Here is an 18,711-nt window from a genome sequence, read left to right as displayed (position 1 = left end):
AAGCCAGAGCAGGAGCCCACAGAGGCCAGCCTGGCAGCAGCCTGGGCCAGGGTGGGTGCGCTGCGAGTATCGAAGGGACAGGAATGGATGCACTCAGGCCGTCTACGAAAAGCCATCACTGGACCAGTTCAAGCTCGCGCCGGCCACCACACCAGTCTACCCTGCCCTCAAGACGCGGGGAACAGGCCCCAGCTGGAGGCAGCGCCAGGAGCCGCCACCCCTGGTCTCCGCAGGGGTGAGGGATTCCTGGACAATGTGCCAGGACAGGAAGCCCGAAAAGGAGCCCCTAGCCAAAGCCGAAGTTGATGAGCGAACAGAGAAGGAGGGGCAGAGGCGACCTCTCCCAGCTCCTCCGCACCAGCCCCTTCCGCTGCCCCAGACACCCAAGCGCGGAGGCGGGAAGGAGACCGCCCAGGCATGGGCCACCGGCTACTTTCTGGCCAGACGCCCGCCGCGACCTTGGCCCGACCACCTCACGCTGTAGAAAGCCCAGCATGGAGCCTGCCGGCCCAGGGCGTCGCGGGGACGGCCTGGGCACAGACCTTGGACCCCGGTCTGCCTGCGACTTTACTGGCCTGCGGTGCAGCTACTCACGTCGGAAGGACGCTCGAGGCTCCGCGCCCTGCTGCCTGGAGCCGCTCCTTCCTGCCCGGCGCCCCGAGGGCGCCCCTCGGAGCTCACGGAGCTGGGGGTGGGCAATGGGGGGGCTCGGCCAAGCGCAGGAGATGCACATGCACGGGCGACCAAGCACCCACGTTCCTCCCCTGGAGTTCTGCTCGGGCTTCTGGATCAGGCTTCTCAGCGGGGTGACATGTGCGGGGGACTATGGAGTGGGTTAGGGTTCAGTGCGGCCTCTTTGAGGATCCCAAGGGCAGCTCTCCCGCGCGGGCTCCACGCCCCCGCCCCGCCCCCAGCGCTGTGAAGCCGTCCACTCTCCCCTTCCCCTTGACCGTCCTTTGCCCAGCATTGGAGTTCCGGCCCACCAAGAAAAGCGGGGACGAAGAGGCTGGAGGGACTGGGGGTCGCGGGGCTTCGGAGCGGCAGCTCCGGGTTCACTAATCACATCAACGCGCTCTGCGCCGGCTGGGAGCAAGCAGTTGCCTAGCAATGCCCGCGAATTCAATTCCTCAATCAATAGGCGCGAGGCTCTGCATTTCGGGGAGCGCTAGCGAGGCTGGGTGGGTGCGGGGAGCGGGTCCCATGACAGCACAGGGGAGCAGGCCCCGACGGCAGGGGAGTGGGGCTTCGAGGCGCCAGGCCGGCGATGAGCGACGCCCAGCCGGGGAGGAGCGCCAGGGTAGTCTTGTCAGAGGGAAGGGAAACCCCGAGGTCACGCGGTCCTCCCGGGTCCCTGTCTTCTGCCCAGATTCTACAGAAGCACCCCTAAAAAAAAAAAAAAAAAAAAAACAAACACGCCTCCACAGACTGGAGAGTCACCCTGCTCCCGCCAGGCCCACCTCCCCCAGGTGCAGCTCCCCCAGCTGCGGATGGGCCTTTGCGGATGGGTCCATATATTTAAACACGTAGAAAGCGGTATTGGATACAGACATTCCCGACCGCCCAGGGTAAGGTACCGAGGCTGCACTCGGGCTAGGCGGAGACCGCTTGGCCATTTCTACAAACCTTAAAATTAAACACACCCAGCGCGCGCTCCCCGTGCGGGCAGACTCCAGCCAAGTGGCCCCCGGCCCCTGCCCACCCACCACCCGGGTCAGATCCCAACAGCGAGCGAAGGGTGCACACACGCACGGCCACGGACAGACGGCAGGACAGAGGGGCGCTGGGGGCAGAACCAGGCTGGCCCGAGGGAGGGCGGAGGGAAGGGGAGCAGTCACACACACACACACACACACACACACCCGCAGGATGGGTGGTGGGAGCGAAGGGGGAGTAAGGGGCGGCCGCCAGGTACAGAGCACGCCCCCAGTTACCGGCCACTGATAACAGGGATGTCCCTTCAGTGGGGTTTCATCTGAAAATAGCGTCGACATTTAAATAGATACACTCGGTCAACAGCGCTTCTTTATACAAACGAAGTCTAAAATACCAGTTTTACAAATGTGAGCTGATAAAAATCCCCATTCGGGGGCTTCTCTTTATAGGCGCAATTTGATATTCAAAAACAAACAAAACCATGTAATACACCGTTTTCCTCTTGTTCTTCTTTCTTTAAAGGCAAGAAAGTCTGGAGGAGGGCGAGGCTGAGGAACCGGAGGTCGCCAGCCAGGAGTGCGGTGGAGGATGAGGTCGGGGCTCCCTTGCGCCCCCCAACATCGCGCCGCCCCCCTCCCCCAGCTCCGACTCCCCGCCTGGCTAGCCCGGAGTCTGCTCCGCCGGGCGCGCCGGCCCCCGCGCTCCTCCCTCCACCAGCAGTGGGAAGTTAGACCCTGGCTGGCCCTTTAAGGGCGGGGGAGGGGGCGGGGGAGGGCGGGGAGGCTGCGGGACCTGCCCTCCGAGGGACCCGGGTTGGGTGGGGGGCAGATTTGTGCTTTTGAGTCTAAAGAGGGGCGCGCCTTCCGCGTCCTCGAAGCGCAAGGCGGTCTAGTCTGCCGGGGCGGGGACGTCCCGGGACCCGCCGGTGGGCACAGCCTCCCCCGCCGCGGCCGTCTCCACTCCCAGCTCCCGCGCCTCCCTCCCCCTTGGCGGAGTTTGAAAGTCGAGTTCAAATAGAGAACACTCCGCGAATCGAAGAGGCCTATAAATTATAGCTTTTGCTTTTAAGAAGGAGGGAAAAAAGAAAAAGCAAAAGTTCTGATGCACATTCTTGGATGAAAGCCTCGCCTCGCCCCTCCTTTCCCGCGCCCCTCCGGAGCCTCGGGGATGCAAGTCCTGCCCCGGCTGCGGCGGCGGCGGCGAGGGCCTGGGTGCGGAGGGCCTGGGTGCGAAGCCCCTGTTCCGGGCCGCCCGCCGTGCTGCCCGCGGGGGGTCCCGCCGGGTGGGTCTGTCTAGCCCAGCCCGTCGGAGAGCTGGCGGCCCGCCCTCCCGAGGGAGGGGGTGGCTTGTCCAGCTCCTCCGGGGAGAGGGTCTCTTCTCCAGGCGAAGCTAGAGGACGCGGAAAGCAAAAGTTCGCCCCAAACACTTTTCTCTTAAAACCACCGTCGAACTCTGGGCACTGACACGCAATCCTCCCAATTTATCCTGGCATTTCGGGAATGTAAACAGATTGGCTGGATTTCTTTCTGCGGAGTAAGTAAAGGAGTCGAGGGGACGGGAGATTTTAGCCACATGACATACACAGGATCCGCTGTCCAACACTCCCCTCCTCCGTAAAGTGCATTTCCTGATGTGGTCCTGGGGGACCTCCTGCCGCTCCCCACCCACTGATGCCTTACCTTCAACATCACACACAAAAAAGTCATTCAAGTTAATACTTTTTCTCCCTAATAGAATCATTAATCTCAAAAAAAAAAAAAAAAAAGTAAAACAGGATGACCCCACCCCCCTTTTTTCTGATTGGGGAGCCAATCCTTTGTTGGCCTGGCTGGCCAATGTGAAGAGAGAGAAAATCAGTACCCCGCCTTGGGGCCAGAGTCCGGAGGTGGGCAGGCTGAGTCCCTCCAGACACCACCAGAGCCCAGGCTCCCAAATTTCCTAGCACCCTGGGGGAACCCCTCCTGCCCCCACTCAATCTACCTGCCCCCAACTAAACCACATTGGGTTTCTCTCTCTCCTTGTTTAAATAAAACAACTTCAAGAGTTGAAATATATATATTTAGATATTTTTCTTAAATAACATATTTACATCTAATAGAAAATATAACTCTAGAGATAATCTTTCCAACCAAAACTGAAATGAAGGAAGGAGGAACGGAGGGGGCTGGGGGTGTGAAGTCAGGGACAGGACCAGCCAGAAGGCCACAGCCACCCTGAAATGAAAGCACTAAGCCAGGTCTCGCTCACTCTCCCGCCTGCCCTGTCCTGGGCTCACCAACCAGCAACTCATCTCTTCTCTTTAAAAAAGCCTTGGTCCGTGTTACTTTCCTTAATGGTGACGGTCAGAAAGTTTGAGGTCACGTCGGTGACCACCACCTTCTCCAGGTTGGTCAGGGAGGGGCTCCAGGACTCCTCCTCTGGGTCCCCCAGGATTCTGGCCACTGGGATCCTGGCAATGAGGGAGGGCCTGCCCCCTTGAGCCCCCATGTCCCGATACAGGCCCCCCACTGAGCCAGGCGTGCCAGAGCCGTGCCGGACCCTCGGGCCACCAGGATCCAGGGCACTCTGGCCTTTGGCCTCCAGGAAGGCGGCCCTGTGCTTAATGACCCTGGCAGGGAAGGTGTCCACAGCCAGCTTGCCAGTGGCCTCGGCCGAGCTGGGGCTGGTCACACCACACTGCACCAGGTCTGAGTCCTGCCTTCGGGCCAGTTGGATGACGCTGTGGCCAGCTGGGAACTTTCCTGTCCCAGTAGGGGCATCATCCAGCTTCCTGCCCTTGAGGTAATCTCCGAGGCCTTCGCTGGGTTCTCCCAAGGCCCTCTGTGATGGGTCCAGGAGCTCCTTCCGGGGCTTTGGGCCTCGCTTCTTAGAACTGTCTCCTGGTGAACTGGGCTTGTCATCCACTCTGCTGGCGCCCCGCTCTCGCTCTCGCTCCCTCTCCCGCTCTCGTTCTCGCTCACGTTCTCGTTCTCGCTCTCGCTCTCGGTCCCGGTCCCGGTCCCGAGGGGGTTCTGCTCGGCAGGTGCTGCTGATACTGCTGCTGCTCCCCGGTGGAGACAGGCCCATGTTCCGAAGGCCCTCTCGGGCTCGAGAAGTAGAGGCCAGGTCCTGGGGCGAGCGGCCAGGGTAAGGGATCCGGAGGCCCCGCGCTGAGTCACTTCGGAACTCATAAGTTTTGGCCTTTGCCTTGGCCTGAGCCTGCAGGGAACAGTGGTGTGAAGCGTGGAGCAGGGCCAAGCCCCCCAGGACCCCTCCCCCAGCCCCAGCCGCCCAGCTTCACCCTCTGGAGCCTGGAAACGTCCATCTAGGTGGGGAAGGGGGTAGAGCTGAGAAGTGGCAGTTGGGGCCGAGGATCTGTCTGGAAGCAGCCTTGAGTCACAAGCACACTTGTATATTGTAAGAGCCTGTGTCCATCTGGGACAGCTAGGGTATAAAGGAATTCTACTGTGACCCTCCCTCAGGCACCCCTTGGTGCTGCCACCAACTCGGTGACTGGCTGTCCAGGACCCCCTCCTTGATTACAAACAGGCAGTGTATGTGGGCACCCCATTGGTTCACAGCCCTCAGGGCCCCCTTCCTCACAATGTGACTCAACAACATCGCCGCCTGCCATTGGACACTGCCATCCTACCTTGAGGAGGAAGGTTTTGGGTTTGGGTCCTCGCTTTTTGGGGCCGTAGAGCTCCATCTCCCGTTCCCTGCAGAAAGGAGGGAGGGGTATGTGAGTATAGGAAGCAGTGGGACTCCAGTCCCGCGTGGGGACCAGCCACCTTGAGTGTTTCTGGGCAGCTAAGGTTTGGAGGGCTCTGTACCTTTCCTCGAAGGCTGCAAGCAGGCGTGCATCCAGGATGTTTTCTTCAGGCTCCCAGGTGCTGTACCTAAAGGGAATCAGGAAGAAGTGGAGCCAGGAGAGAGGAGAGGGTGTGTACGTGTAACTTTTCTCTTTGCATTGTATCCTATTTCAACGTACAGGGGAAAAGAGGAAGAAAGAAACCTCACAAATAACAGTGTGGGGCTGAGGACTGCATATATCCTACTTACTTCTGCGACCAGCCCTTCCATTTCACGAGGTATTCCATACGTCCCTGCGGGTGCAAAGGGAAAAATATCTGTGTGTGTGTGTGTGTGTGTGTGTGCGCGCATGGGGAGAAATGCACGGCGAGGACACAAGAAATACATGCATGCACCAAATGAATGCTCAAAACCCTACCGCAAAAGGCACGCGCCCGCTGCATAGCCCCTGCACGACACGCTGCACAAAGTGCATGCAGAGGCATTCATCCCCCCACCCCGCCCCCCACCCATGCAATCTGTGCATCGCTGCAAGTCTAAGGAAAGCGCCTGGGCTCAGAGCCGCCGCCGCCGCCACGGCCGCGGCCGCTGCTGGGACCTGGGGGAAGGGAAGCTGGGCTGCAGCAGGGGGAGGGAACCCGGGCCGGGAGGGGAGGGCCCAGCCAGCCGAGGCTAGAGGCCCAGGGACACCTACTTTCCGAATGCGCCGCTTCAGGAGGGCTTCGGCCGCGAACACCCGCTCCCCCACCGCTGAAAGCTCCATGTTGACTCGCCGCTTCCCCCCTTGGCCGCTTCCAGGAGCAGAAAAGCAGCAGCCAGCGCACGACAGACCATAATACTCTCCCGCTGACGTCAGTTCTCCTCCCCCTCCCCGCGCGCTCGCTCCCTCCTCTCTCGGCCCCCCTCCCGCGCTCCTCCACTCGTCTCCCTCCTCCCCTCCGCCCGCGCTTCCTCCCGCCCCACGTGTTGCTAACGACGTTGCTAAAGCCGAGCGGCCAGAGGCCTGCTCCCCCGCGCGCTGATTGGGCGAGTCCCGGGCCACGCCCCTCTCCCTTTCTCCCCCGCGTTGCTACGTGACCCGCGTTCCAATCGCCAGGGGGCGGAGTCCGAGACTGCTCCAGAGACAGAGCGCGGAGCGGGGGGGAGGGATAGAGGCCGCCGCCGGAAGTGACGATACAGGGGGCGGGCACGGCTGCTGTCAGTCTGCCGGGCTGGCTAGGGGGGCCGGCCGCCCTCTGTCCTCGCCCTCAGCCAGCCCCCGCCCCCTAAGCAGACCCCGGCCAGCCCCACCTCCACCGCCCAGGACTCGCGCCCTCCCCTCCCCCGCGCTGCCACCCGTGCAGCACAATGCACAATGCACAGGTGCTGCAACACCGCGGGCTGCTCCCGAACCCCGAGACCCGGCGACGCGCCCGTCGGCCAGCTCCCCGTGCCCGGCCCCCTCCCCCCAGAGCCTCGCACCCGACCCTCGGTCTCCATGGCAACGGACTCCCCCACTGCCGCCAGCCCCATCCCGCTAACAAATCAATGTGCCTGTGTCTCAGTCTCCTGTCGCGCAGCCCTGCCCTCGGCCACCCTCCGGGTCGGCCTGCAGGGCTAGCTTGCGCGCTCTCCCCTGCAAGCCAGTCGAATAAAGCGCTGGTGGAGGCCAGGCCCCCGGGCAGGCCCGCCCGCCCGCGGGGACCCCGCGGGGGACGTCGCGCGCCTTTCTTCTCACCCCAGACGCCTGCAGCCACCTGCCTCTGCCCCCGCCCCCAGCCCGCGCTGCCGGCTCTCTTCAGGTCCCGGGCAGAGTGGCCTGCCCTGGCCGCCGGTCGCCCCGAGTCTGGGTGTGTTAAAGGTTCGGACGACCCTTGTGACAGAGCCATCCGGCTCCCCCAGACCCTGGCGTCCCGCCCGCGTGCTTCCTGTCCACTGCTTTTCCCGACGTGCGGCGCACACCCGGCCAGAAACCGCGGCGGTGGGAAGTCAGTGCGGGAAGGCGTCGCCAAGTCCAGCGTTAGGGCTCGGCGGGAGGGCCTCACGCACGAAGATGGCGGGCTCCCGGAAAGGGGGCCTCGGCCGGGACGCGGGAGCTTCGGCGTGCGCACACACGCACACGCACGCGCCAGCTTTCCGCCAGCTCCAGTCGCGGTGACCCGTGGCGGCGCGGGCTGCAGCGGCAGTCTAAGTCCAACACCCGCTCCCGGCACCCGCGATTTAGTTAAAACATCGATGAACCCGACCAAGCGGCTTCCCTGGGCCAGGGAGAGGGAGAGGGGGAGAGAACGATAGACGGAGCGCGAAGAGGAGCGCCAGAAAGTCCGGCTCCAGCCGTCAGAAAGTGCAGAGCGGAAGACCGGCCTCGGGTGTCAAGTGAGATGCACGCCGCGCGGTCCTCCACCCGAGGGGCAGGCGCCGGGGCAGGCGCGGCGCTGGGTCCGCCTTTCTCCCACCCCCACCCCTCGCCCTGGAAACGGGGTTCCAGCTTCTGGTCTCTCAAGCTTCACAAGGTGGGCGGTGAATGGTCTCGCCACTCCGGCCGTTCTGTCTTAACGAACAGCACCTCAACGACGGCCAGATCGCCGGGCGACCCGCACCGGCCGCCCGCGAGAGGCCGCCGACGGCCGCGTCCTTAATCATAAAAAGTCATTCCCGGTAACAAATAGTTCCGTCGGCCGGTGCCAGCGGTACAGCTGTTTCTGTTTAAGCTTAAATACTTACCAACAGTTTGGGCAGTAAAAATAAAGTCGGCCTCAGCCGCCTATAAGTGTCTGGTTTCCCCGCCCAGAGAAAGCCCACCCTCCTCCGCCCTGGGCCCGGGTCGTTCTGCCCCGCCCGCCCCCTCTTGGAATCCGCTGCCTGCGGCTGCCGGGCGCCCGGAGTCCCGCGTGGGCCGCCCCAGCTCCAGGGCCGGCTCCAGGGCCACATTACAGGCGGAGGAGGGAGGCTGAGCTAGCCAGGGGACCAGACCCTCCTCGCCTTCCGCCCCCACTCCTGCAAGTTGGCCTGGCAGGCGGAGAGTGGGCTTTCCCTTCCGTTTCTGGAGCTGTCCCTGGAGCTGAGCTAGCGCTGGGTGCCTTTACAGACCAGGCTTGCCGAAGCCGTGGTTTCAGTTTCACGTTGAAAAAGCTACCACCCTCCTCCCTGTGTTTCTTCCTTCTTCCTTCCTTCCTCCCTCCCTTCCTTCCCGTCTCCTTTTTCCTCTTTGTCTCATTTTCCTTCTCTGCCTAAATATGTCTGAAGCTTGAAGTAGGGGGAGGAGGCAGCCCACCCCCACCAGGCACAGTCCCCTTGAAGTAGGGGGAGGAGGCAGCCCACCCCCGCCAGGCACAGTGCATCCTCTGCAGGTATCTGGTCATTGATTTGGCTTTCCCATCTCGGGTTTTTCCTGCCAGTCTGTACGCCTGATGGCGATTCTTTGGGAAACACTTGCTCAGAACAAAATGATCCGCTTGGGATCATTGAAGCGTCTGAGTTTGCAAACATCAGGGATTCCTGGAGAACCCATGGCCAAGGTGGAACTCAGAAGGGGACTAGAGCCACGCAATAGAATAAGCTGGCCATAGCGGCACAGAGTGCTCTCAGTCCCACAGAGGAAGGGGACCAAGACCGCAGAGGTGTCACTCCTGCTGGTGCACCCTGCCCCAGCTGCCCAGGAAACAGCAGGTTTGCAGAGAGTGGGAAACGGGTCCTTCACTTCTCCACGGTTTGGAGAGGAGGGGAGACATGCCGGTCTGAGAAGCGGATTGCTGTCCCACCGGATCTGGACTGGGACATGGCTTGATGGGTATGGGAAGATACCTGTGTGTGCGGGAGAAGGCGCTAGCATGCCAGGGCGTTGTATCACTGTGGCCGAGTGGACCATCAGCTGGTGGCACTGTCTTCAGAACCAACAGGAAACTGTTGGTGCCCACCTTTAGTACTGAACCTCCCTTCCCCACCGACTCAATTCTCACTACCTCCCTTCTTTCCTCTACAAAACCCCTTTCCACCTTCAAAGTTAAAGCATTGCTTTCCTCACGTGCAAACCCCCCCCCCCAGGAGTAAACAAGTTCAAAGGACAGAAACCCCTGGCTCCTAATCCTACCGGCCGGCAGACTGCTGCGGCTGCGGCTGCGGCAGCCAGGTTTGCGTGCGCCGCCTCTGCAGTAAATAAGGTAACTGCTCCTTGTTACTTTAGCCCCATATGGCTGCAATTTGAGTGTCTTTGGAGACGGTGCGCGTATTGGGGCGGGGGGAGTGAAAGTGGAAATCAAATGTTCTCAGATCGCATTTTTATGAAGGAAATTGTCAGCGATTCTTTTAACCGCCCCCCCCCCCAGGAGCTGCCTAGCCTCTTTGTTTACGGAAATGCAGGCACCCGCCTGCTAGGGGACACCTGCTCCCGAACCCTTGGGTCGTCTGCCTATTCTGCACTCTCCTGGTGACCTGAGCGCACAGCCTCTCCCGCCTTTCGGACAAAGGGGCGTCAACCTGCTCCTGGGAACACCCGAATCCTCCCCCCAGCCTTTAGAAAGGTGCTGGGACCGGACCAGAAGTCCCGACCGTGCCCCAGGCCCAGTCCCTTGCGAGCCCTGAGGCCCCTAGTGCTCCCAGTCCAGAAGTTTAGCCTCTTTTGAGGGAAGCCAGAGGGGCCAGGTCTGAGAGGAGGGAGGGCCGGGCGGGACGTTTGACTCCCAGGTCTCCAGCCAAACCAGCAAGCCCCAGCGCGTCCTCTAGCTCCAGGCTGAGGCCGGGCCTCGGCTGGTTCTTTGGGAGCGTTTCAACTCCGCGGTTTGGCGGGTGTCGGACCTGCCCGGTCTTGGCCGTGGATGCGGGCAAATTTGGAACACGACCGTTTGCCTCCAGCCGGCTGGCTGTGAAGTGAGCGCGGGCAGCACGAGGGGTGGCGGTGTGGGCGGGCGGTCGCTGTGTGTGCAGCGGCTGTGCCTGGTGGCTTACCACCCGAAGCCCCGCAGCAGGGGTGGTGGGGTAGTGGGGAAGATGTTCCTCCGCTCTGCTCCCCAGCGCTGAGCCTGGGCTGGGCACCTGCAAGGCGTTGATTGCACCCGCTGCTGGGTGCCCGCAGTGACCCACACTGCCTGGGCTGGCTGGCCAGGTACCTGGCCTGGGCTCTCCCTCTAGTTGTTCACAGAGCAAGAAGCTATTCCTGTCTCGCCTTCTCCTCCCTGGTCCGGTTCAGAGCTTCTCTCATAGAGAGGCAGGGGGACAGGCTGACAGGGACAAGGGACACTCCACAGCAGAACCACAAGCCTGGACACTGGAGACATCGTCTTTGAGTTCTGCCCTAAATCATAGGAACGGAACTCAAGCTCCCTCCCTTGCCATCCTTATTCTCCAAGGAGTTAAACATGATACTTTGCCGTTGCTGCGTGCATTGTCCCAAGTAAAGGTCACATCGACCAGGTAGGGGACGTTCTGCTATCCCGCTTTTGAAATGAGGAGACAGGCACAGTGAGAACAAGCAGCTTGCCCAGGGCACACGCGGGGTCCTGCCTCCAGTCCTCCACTCCAATCCAGAGCAGGGGTTTTGAGCCCTCTTGACACTTCAGTTCCTCCAGGGCTTCAGGAAAGAATTCAAGTTCAGAAAGAGCTAGTGGGAGCTCCTGGGACCTGTCCCAAACGAGGCCTCCCCAAGGACTTCCGCAGAATAACAGGAACTTCTCAGGAACTGCAGATCGCCCAGTCAACCCAGCTGGAGGCTGAGTGTGGAAAACTTTGTTTTTCTGCATGGTAGGGGCTGAAAGAGTGGGCTCCAGAGCCAGCCTGCCTGGGTTCACCTCCACTTGCTCGCTGTGTGCCCTTGTACAAGTGACTTAAGTTCTCTGTGTGTTCGCCTCCCTTACTGTAAAAAGGGAATGTTAACCTGTCTACCCAACAGGACAGGGGGAGCCGGCACCCTCTAAGCACCATGGAGCTGTCCGGTGCAGGCAAACCCTTAACACATGTCCCCCCTCTGTCACCATCATTGCCTGATTGGTGTTCTGAGACTAGGACAAGCTATGGGATTCCAGGATCTGTCAGCTAGTGTCCCTACTGCTCAGTGAGGACCCACGGAGAGGGCGCTCAGCACACCAACTCGCTGGAAATCTGACTGCATGCTGCTCTGAGGCAATTTGGACTCGCTGCACCAGGCGCATCAGGTTAGGTGGGCTCATGCACGGTACCACCCGGCACCCTCTGAGCATGGGGGTCCGACCCCCGCGGGTGCAGGGCAGCACAAGCACAGTGCCCACCCACTACACACACAGACAGGACTCTTCTCAAGAAGGCTGCCTGGTGCTGCTTGCGAAAGCCAGCCCTGGGGCTCAGAGTTGCCCTCAAGGCACAGAGGGAGGCAACCTAGCGATAGAGCCCTGTGGCCGGTCCCCATCTCTGTCCAGCCTTGAACGGATTTGAAAACGGATGGGCCTAAGTAAGCAGTTCCCACTGCCCAGGGTAAAGTGGCTTAAATTGAACCGGCAGGGCTTGGAGAGGGGACAAGGGAGGACAGCAGGGATGTGGTGACAGAGCACCCCTGCCCTGGACAAGTAAATGGGGGCCTGGGATCAGGCCTCCAAGCTCCATCTGGAAGAAGCCCGTGAACCATCAGGTGGCATAATGGTTACATCACTGTACTCCCATGTAGTCGAACACGGGTTCTAGTCCAGGACCCAGCAGCTTATAACTCATGCCGGCCGGCCATGCATACCCAAAATCCCAAGAGGAGAATGGAAGAGAAGGGATTGTGGCATGGCCGTCTTCCCTGGGGAGCGATTTCTCACTTTTTTCTGTCTCTCTCCGTCTCTCTGGCAAGCACATGCACCCTATAGTAAAACTCTCAAAAACCAAAGAAGCCGGTGATCAGAAGCCACCTCCTCCTCCAGAGGAGGCCAGGGACATGCTGACTGCTGGCGGGGGGGCGCCCAGGACTGCTCACCTACTGGCACATCCTGTGGTTCAAGATTGGCCTCCAGGTCAAAGGACTGACGCCCCTCCATCTACAGGAAATCTGGCCTAGGGGTCATGCTGCACTCCCGGTCCCACCCCCAGGCCCTGGCCTTGGGACAGGCTGGGAGCGTCACTCTCATAATGGGGACCGCTGAAGCTGGGTGAGGGAAGGCGAGGAATGGTGACTCCTCGAGCAGGGATGTCGCCTGGCTCCCTGGAACCTGAGGTTCCCCCAAGCTGGACACCTTGGTTGCCCGGCAGGCAAGTCGTGCAGTCCGCCCCCTTCCAGTAGCTTCTGTCAGGCTCTCTGCCGTCCCAGGGCAGTTCTAGGGACTCCTGAGACAGCGTTCTTCCTCACTTCCTACCCCGCCCCCAAGCGGAAGCAATTGAAGTGCCTTTGTGCCAGGGCGCCAGGCACCTCAGGCTAGTTGCACGTTGGCGGTCCCGGCCAGTGCCCCTTCCTCGAGAAGTGGTTCGTGCAAAGAGCCGAGTCCAGTCTCCGCGTGTAGAGGTCAGAAAACGAGGAACAGGAGCTGCTGCGGCACTGGAAGTGGCGAATGCGAGTTTGGGACCCCGCGCAGGACCTCCGCCGCCCACGACCCTCCGCCCGAGTGGGCAAAGCGGCCGCGGCGGGCGGCAAATCCTCGCATACGTTTGGGACTAGTCGGAAAAAAACGCGACAGTGCCCGGGAGAGTCTGGGCTTCTTGCCTCCTATGAGCCTGGACGAAACCTTGGAGCCCAAAGCTCGGGTGGGCGCCTTTCCTCGCACCAGGGACCGGAGATCCGTGGCGTGCTGTCGCGGAGCTGACGAGGTTGGGCTGGCGTCGAGGCTGTGCCGCCAGGGAGCAATGGCTCCGCGCTCGCCCAGGAACCGCGTTGAGGATTCCAGTGTTGCGGGGGAAAGCGCGGGGCCAGCCGCAGCTCCGTCCCCGCACAAGCGCGTCACTGCCCCGGCCAGTCACTGGTCTCTCTAGCGTAGGGGTCTCTCCTCTCCGCAGTGGAGTGGCTCCCCACCCTCCGCCGCCCGGGAAGGTTGCCGACGACCACTTGGGCCGGGACAACCTCGCGGGGAAGCCAGGACTCCTTCCCTTTTTGCAGAAGCCTGTGATCGGCTTCCAGCCCTTCTCTAGGAAGTCGAATGCAGGGAACGCGGTACCGTATTTACCCTCACAGCTTCCTCTCTGGACCTTTTGCACTCCGGAGGCTGGGGCCGAAGGAATTAGGCAAACACCTGGGGCTACCCTGCGCGGCTACCGGCTAGGCGCTCAGGCTTCCGGAGAGCTACACTCCTTCATTTGCATAATAATGACTTATCTAGAATAGCGCAGCAGTCAGAGGCGAAATTAATTTTCTGTTCTTCAGCGAGCCTTTAAGATCCTGAAAAAGGAGGCGTACGCGAGAAAACATGATTTTGCAGAGGGTGTGGGGTTCTTGACCAGGACTGGAGAGAGGGGAAGTTCGAAGCAGTGGAAATGTGATGTTCATGCCGTTGCCGTATTTTTCTAGTTTCAGTTTAGAGTTTCACTACTTTTTAGCTAAATGGGTGAAGGGCTGAGGTGCCACAGGAGTCCTGGCAGACACTGCACCCATCACTCCCCCAGGATGGGCCGTGTGGCCTGGAGACGACCACAGTGGGAACTGGGAACTGGACGTGGGGATTGCAGGCGATGTTCAGTGAGCTGGGGCGGCAGAGGGCAGAGGGCAGTGAGGACAGAGGGTGTCCTGCAAACCAGCACTGGGGCCCGGACCTAGACCCTGCAGGGGCTCAGTTCCCTGCCCTTCCAGAAGATCCAGGCAGAGCACTTCCTTGCTTCGGATGGTGCCTCGCCCACTGGGGCGGCAGAAGTCGTTGGATACAAAGCAGAATAAAAGTGTGGGTGGGTGGTGATGGGGCATTGTGGGGAGGAAACATCTTTTACACATTAAAAAATCTTCTTGATCTTTTTTTATATGAAGAGGAGTAGGAGGGGGAAATCCACACATAAATATGGTAAATGAATTGTAGTCACTGGCCACTCTGAGGGTGATTCTGCGCTGTGGAGGATTTTTGCAGCAGAACCTGCCCCCTCCGAGGGCATCTCCCCTCCTCAGGAGCGGGTACCGAGAGCAGGCTGGGTGCGGAAGAGCTCGAGCTCTGCGTGCCTCCCTGCACCTCTCTGCAGACAAGAACTTTCCCGACTCTTCTGAAAGGGTGTAAGTTTCACATTTAATGACGGAGGTGTCTGCATCTCAGGCTTACGACCAAGCCACCTAATAGAATTCTTTAGCTTCTGCGGTGTGGAGAGACCTGCAGAGTATGATGGGGGGTGATGGATGGAGGGGCTCAGTCGGTCTCCCAAGGACTTGCTGTTTCAGGATGAGGGGAGGGTGTTGGGACTGTAAGGTGTGGGATGGTGAAGTTTGGAGAGCCCGGGCTGCTGGGTTAGGACGGGAGGTCTCCCCATTTGTGTGTGTGTGTGTGTGTGTGTGTGTGTGTGTGTGTGTGTGGAGGAGGAGAGGGACATACACGGCTTCTCTGGAGGATTGAGATGCCCTTGGGGAAAGGCACACTAGGAATACTCGAGCAAATACTCCTGCCATCCCCAAGTTTTTTCCTATCCGGAAAACTCAGGGGAAGGTGAGACTCCAGGTCTCCCAGTTCACAGTTCTGAATTTTAGCCTCATTTTCTTTCCTTCGGCAAGTAGAGAGAACCTGAGCTATACATTAAGTCACCAGTGGGGACACCTGTGGGGTATTGCCAATTCTCTGGCTCCTAAAAACCTGCTCTGAACCTTCTTGGGGCTCCAGGGTGTCCGTCCAGAACTGTGGGCTCCAGCTCCACCCAAGCTGAGGGAAGAAACCAGACTGCTCCTGAAGGGGGAGCTGCCTAAGCTGGAAGGGCAGAGCAATGGCTTCGGCGGCCCTGTGGCCAGAGCCCGCAGCCCTCCTGGAGAGAAGCGCTGTGAACCCGCCCCATGGGCGCTAAGGGCTGGCAGCACCGGCTCACCTCCCAGTCCCCTCGCAGCCCTCCAGTGAGGCGCAGCCGCTGGGCAGGCTTCCCTTTAGGAGTCGAGGGGCTTCTAAGAGCAAACTTGTGAGTCACGAGTGTGGGGGGGTACACACTCTATTTTGTACAAGTCGTGTCCCTAGTGGTGTCCAGTTGAAATGGAGAAGAGGAACACAAGTGGGCACAGAAGTGGGGTCCCACCAGGTTTAACGGGTGCCTGCTACTGGCAAGGAGGACCACTCACATGGGTGGTGATGTCCCCGACACCGCCAGGGTGAGCAGGTGAAGACTGCACGGAGAAGAGCCCCTGGGCGAGGGCCAGTGAGCGTAAAGGGTGAAAAGGGAGCAGGGCACAGACGCAGATGCTGGGGGCGATGACTGGCAAGATGACCGGAGTGGTGAGGCGCAGCTTTCTCCGCCTCCTCAGATCCTGTAGGCAGACCCCGGCGGAGCTGGAGAAGCCCCTCCTACTGCTGCTCCCTAGGATGCCAGCCCTCAGCGGGTCCCTCTGCTAATCAGGGTCCTCACTGCCAGACGGGCAGGTTCTTTCCCATTTGTTGCTGCGACAGGTCCACAAGTGAGTACCTGGGGTCCCAGGAACATCGGACTCTGCACTACACTACCCGCGTGCACGCACACGCCCGATGGGATGGGAAGGCGCTCCAGGCTGGCTTCCCGGAGAGGGAGAGGCCGTGCTCCCCCTCACGCCTGAAGGTGCGGGCATCTGCCTCCTGGGAGGAAAAGCTCTCAGAACTCTTTCCATGACCGCTCCAAGATGCTCTGGAAAGCATGTGAAGGGCTGCAGGGCCCTGGACTACTACAGGGGCAGAGAAAAGAGTGGAGCCTGGAAGGACTGGGAGAGCTGGCCACAGGTACAAGGGATTGGATCTGACACCCAGGGGAACCCGCCGCAAGTGCCAGTTTTACACTAGCTCCAGCAAATCCAAGTTCCTGGCTGTTTGGATCCGCAGGACTTGCATCCAGCCTGACACAAAACCTTGTCCCTGAGTGAGGAACGTGGACGTGGACAGACACAGGGACCACCCGCCAAGGGCTGCTCTGTGCCACACTCCGAGCTGGCTGCTCCCGGGACCCACTCACACCCCTCACTGGTGCCCGTAGAGGGAGGCTTATTAGCCACATCTAAAGATGATGAAACAGCCTCAGAAGGTTAAGGAACTTACTGATGACCAAGTTAGGGTGCACACAGGCCAGGGTTCAACCTGAACCTGGAAACCAGGGGCCTCAGGGAGTTGTCGCTCCGGCGAGACCAGGCACCTATGGGAGCTGGACGAGGTGTCACTACTCCAGGTTCACAGGGTGTGGCATGAGAGAACTGTCCCAGGTGGTGGAAGGTGTCACTGGCTTTCGGTTTCCCGGTGCATGGTGGGACTAGGGGCTCAGCAGCCTGGGGCCCCACCCCCACCCACATCTGTCTAGGGAGATCAACTGACTGAGATCGATGATGGTCCACCTTAGCAGTCTGGCAGCCACCACAAGGGCTCTGGGGTTCCTGGACCCACAAGCCACAGGGTCACAGGAGCCTGTGCGTGGGCTGCGGCTCAGATGTGCCTGCACGACATTAGTCCCAGAGTCGCTCTATCCTGACTGGTCGAGTTACCTTGGACAAGTCCTTCTCTTTTTCCTGACTTCAGTTTCTCTTTGTAAAATGAACATTTGAGTTGAGGATCTGGTCACATTCGATATGTCAGGGGATCACGTGGGCAAGTCTGCTGGGACTGCAGAACCTATAAAAGACTGGCTGACCGCTGACTGCAGAGGGACACACAGGGCGGCACACAGGACCCTAGAGCACGGGGAAGGCTGGCGGGAGTGGCCGAGAGGAGACCTGTCCCAGCTGAGCTAGGCACTGGCTTCCTTGCATTTCCCCCATGACCCCAGACCCACAGCCACTGAACACCTCCCTAGGGGACCCAGGAAGGCAAGGAAGAGTCCAGGAGGAAGCCCCAGGTGACTGTGCTCACTCTCCAGGTGCGACCCTAGCCTGGTCCAGGACAGTCCAGGCTTGAGCCAGCCACAGTCCTCGCTGCCGCTCACGGCCCACGCTGCCAGTGGCGCAGCGGCGCTCGGACTAGTTCCAGGTACCTTCCATAGGTGGCATCATGCTACCGAAAATGCCTCCTTGGAGGCAGGGCTCTGACAGCTTCAGGCACTGGGGAGCAGGGGAGAGGGTGTCACAAGCACTGCCCACAGGGCACAGAGAGGAAACCTGAGGACCGTGGTGCATGTGCTGGGGGACCACTCACTGCACCCTGAGGGTCACGCATTCAGGTGCAGAGGTTTCTTTGTGCCCTCCGCCAGCAGGGTCTCTGTAGTCTCTGGGTGGTGGGAGGGAAAGCCTCCTTCTGCACTTGGAGGGTGTTTCCGCTGTGCCACCTTGGGATCTGCGACAGTGTACCCCACTACACTGCCTTTCTGTGCCGCTGGGCTGGGTTGTTGCACCAGGCATCCCAGGTAGAGGTCCCCTCCATCCAAACAGGGCCCCAGGGCATCCTCTCTAGGGGCCACTCTCACCGTCCAGACCCTGCAAGGGGAGGGGGCAAGCCCCTCTTCCGGTGGGCGGGGTGACACCCAATCAGGAGTGGGAGGAGGAAGCCGTAGGGCACCTTGTTGGTCTCCCAGTCAGGGCCCCTATGACAAAGGCTTCTGGGGGTGTGGGAGGTACCGCTCCTCTTCTCAGAGACCGGCTGCGACCCCCTCCTCCTCTTGGAGAGTTCCGGATCCTGTCCTGGGGGGTTCCGTCCTGGGTTGGACCCAGCCTGTCACCGGGGCCAGCATGTATGTAGTGTGCTGTCAGGAAGCAGCAGCGGCAAAATCTTGGGGAAGAGAAGCGTGACAGCGGTGACACCTTTCACCTCTTCCTCCTGCCGCCTGGCTGGCTCCAGGCCCCAGGACCCTGGGCAGGAGCTCCTGGATCCTTGGGATCACCGCTCTCACCCTCCTCACACTGAAGCCGTGCGCAGCTCCGCCGCGAGCCCCAACCGGGCTGCGACTCAGGGAGCGCAGACGCCAAGGGGCTGGAGAAATGGGGTGTCCTGTCTCTCATGACTTATACAGCGACGCAGGTTTCAGGAGATAGCTGGGTGACCCTAGCCCCCAAATTAGAGCCCAGGCCTCTCCGCTCCTTCTCCAGGCGTTCAGCTGGATTTCCCGAGATCCTGGGCCTTTGCTCAAACTCAACACAGACTCGCGCACATTTTTTTTAAACAAAAGCAATTAGATTTCAGTCCCAGTTCATTTGCATTTGCACCTCGGAAATGGGGGAGGGAAGCCGGGGAAACAGGGGAGTCTGCAGACTGTGGTGGCACCCTCCACGCGCCACAGCTGGCCTGGCTGCCATCGCGC

General features: G+C 60.5%; 1 protein-coding gene across 2 annotated transcripts; it reads right to left on the bottom strand.

The window, feature by feature from the left end:
• Window positions 1-3,518: 3,518 nt before the first annotated feature.
• On the bottom strand, window positions 3,519-6,326 carry CBX8 (chromobox 8). Of its 2 annotated transcripts, XM_006145684.3 has the most exons (5): window positions 6,140-6,326; window positions 5,695-5,738; window positions 5,466-5,531; window positions 5,285-5,351; window positions 3,519-4,851 (listed from the first exon to the last, which is right to left on the bottom strand). In XM_006145684.3, the coding sequence occupies exons 1-5, from the start codon at window positions 6,206-6,208 to the stop codon at window positions 3,940-3,942; spliced, it is 1,158 nt and encodes a 385-aa protein (XP_006145746.1). In that variant the 5' UTR covers window positions 6,209-6,326; the 3' UTR covers window positions 3,519-3,939. The 2 variants fall into 2 exon arrangements, with proteins under 2 accessions (XP_006145746.1, XP_027626551.1); XM_027770750.1 differs by lacking the exons at window positions 5,285-5,351; window positions 5,466-5,531; window positions 5,695-5,738; window positions 6,140-6,326 and adding an exon at window positions 4,934-5,070.
• Window positions 6,327-18,711: the final 12,385 nt, after the last annotated feature.

Source organism: Tupaia chinensis, unplaced genomic scaffold (genome assembly GCF_000334495.1).
Source record: "Tupaia chinensis unplaced genomic scaffold, TupChi_1.0 Scaffold000159_1, whole genome shotgun sequence".
Taxonomy (NCBI): Eukaryota; Metazoa; Chordata; class Mammalia; order Scandentia; family Tupaiidae; genus Tupaia; species Tupaia belangeri.
This window is presented reverse-complemented; position numbering and strand designations above follow the sequence as displayed.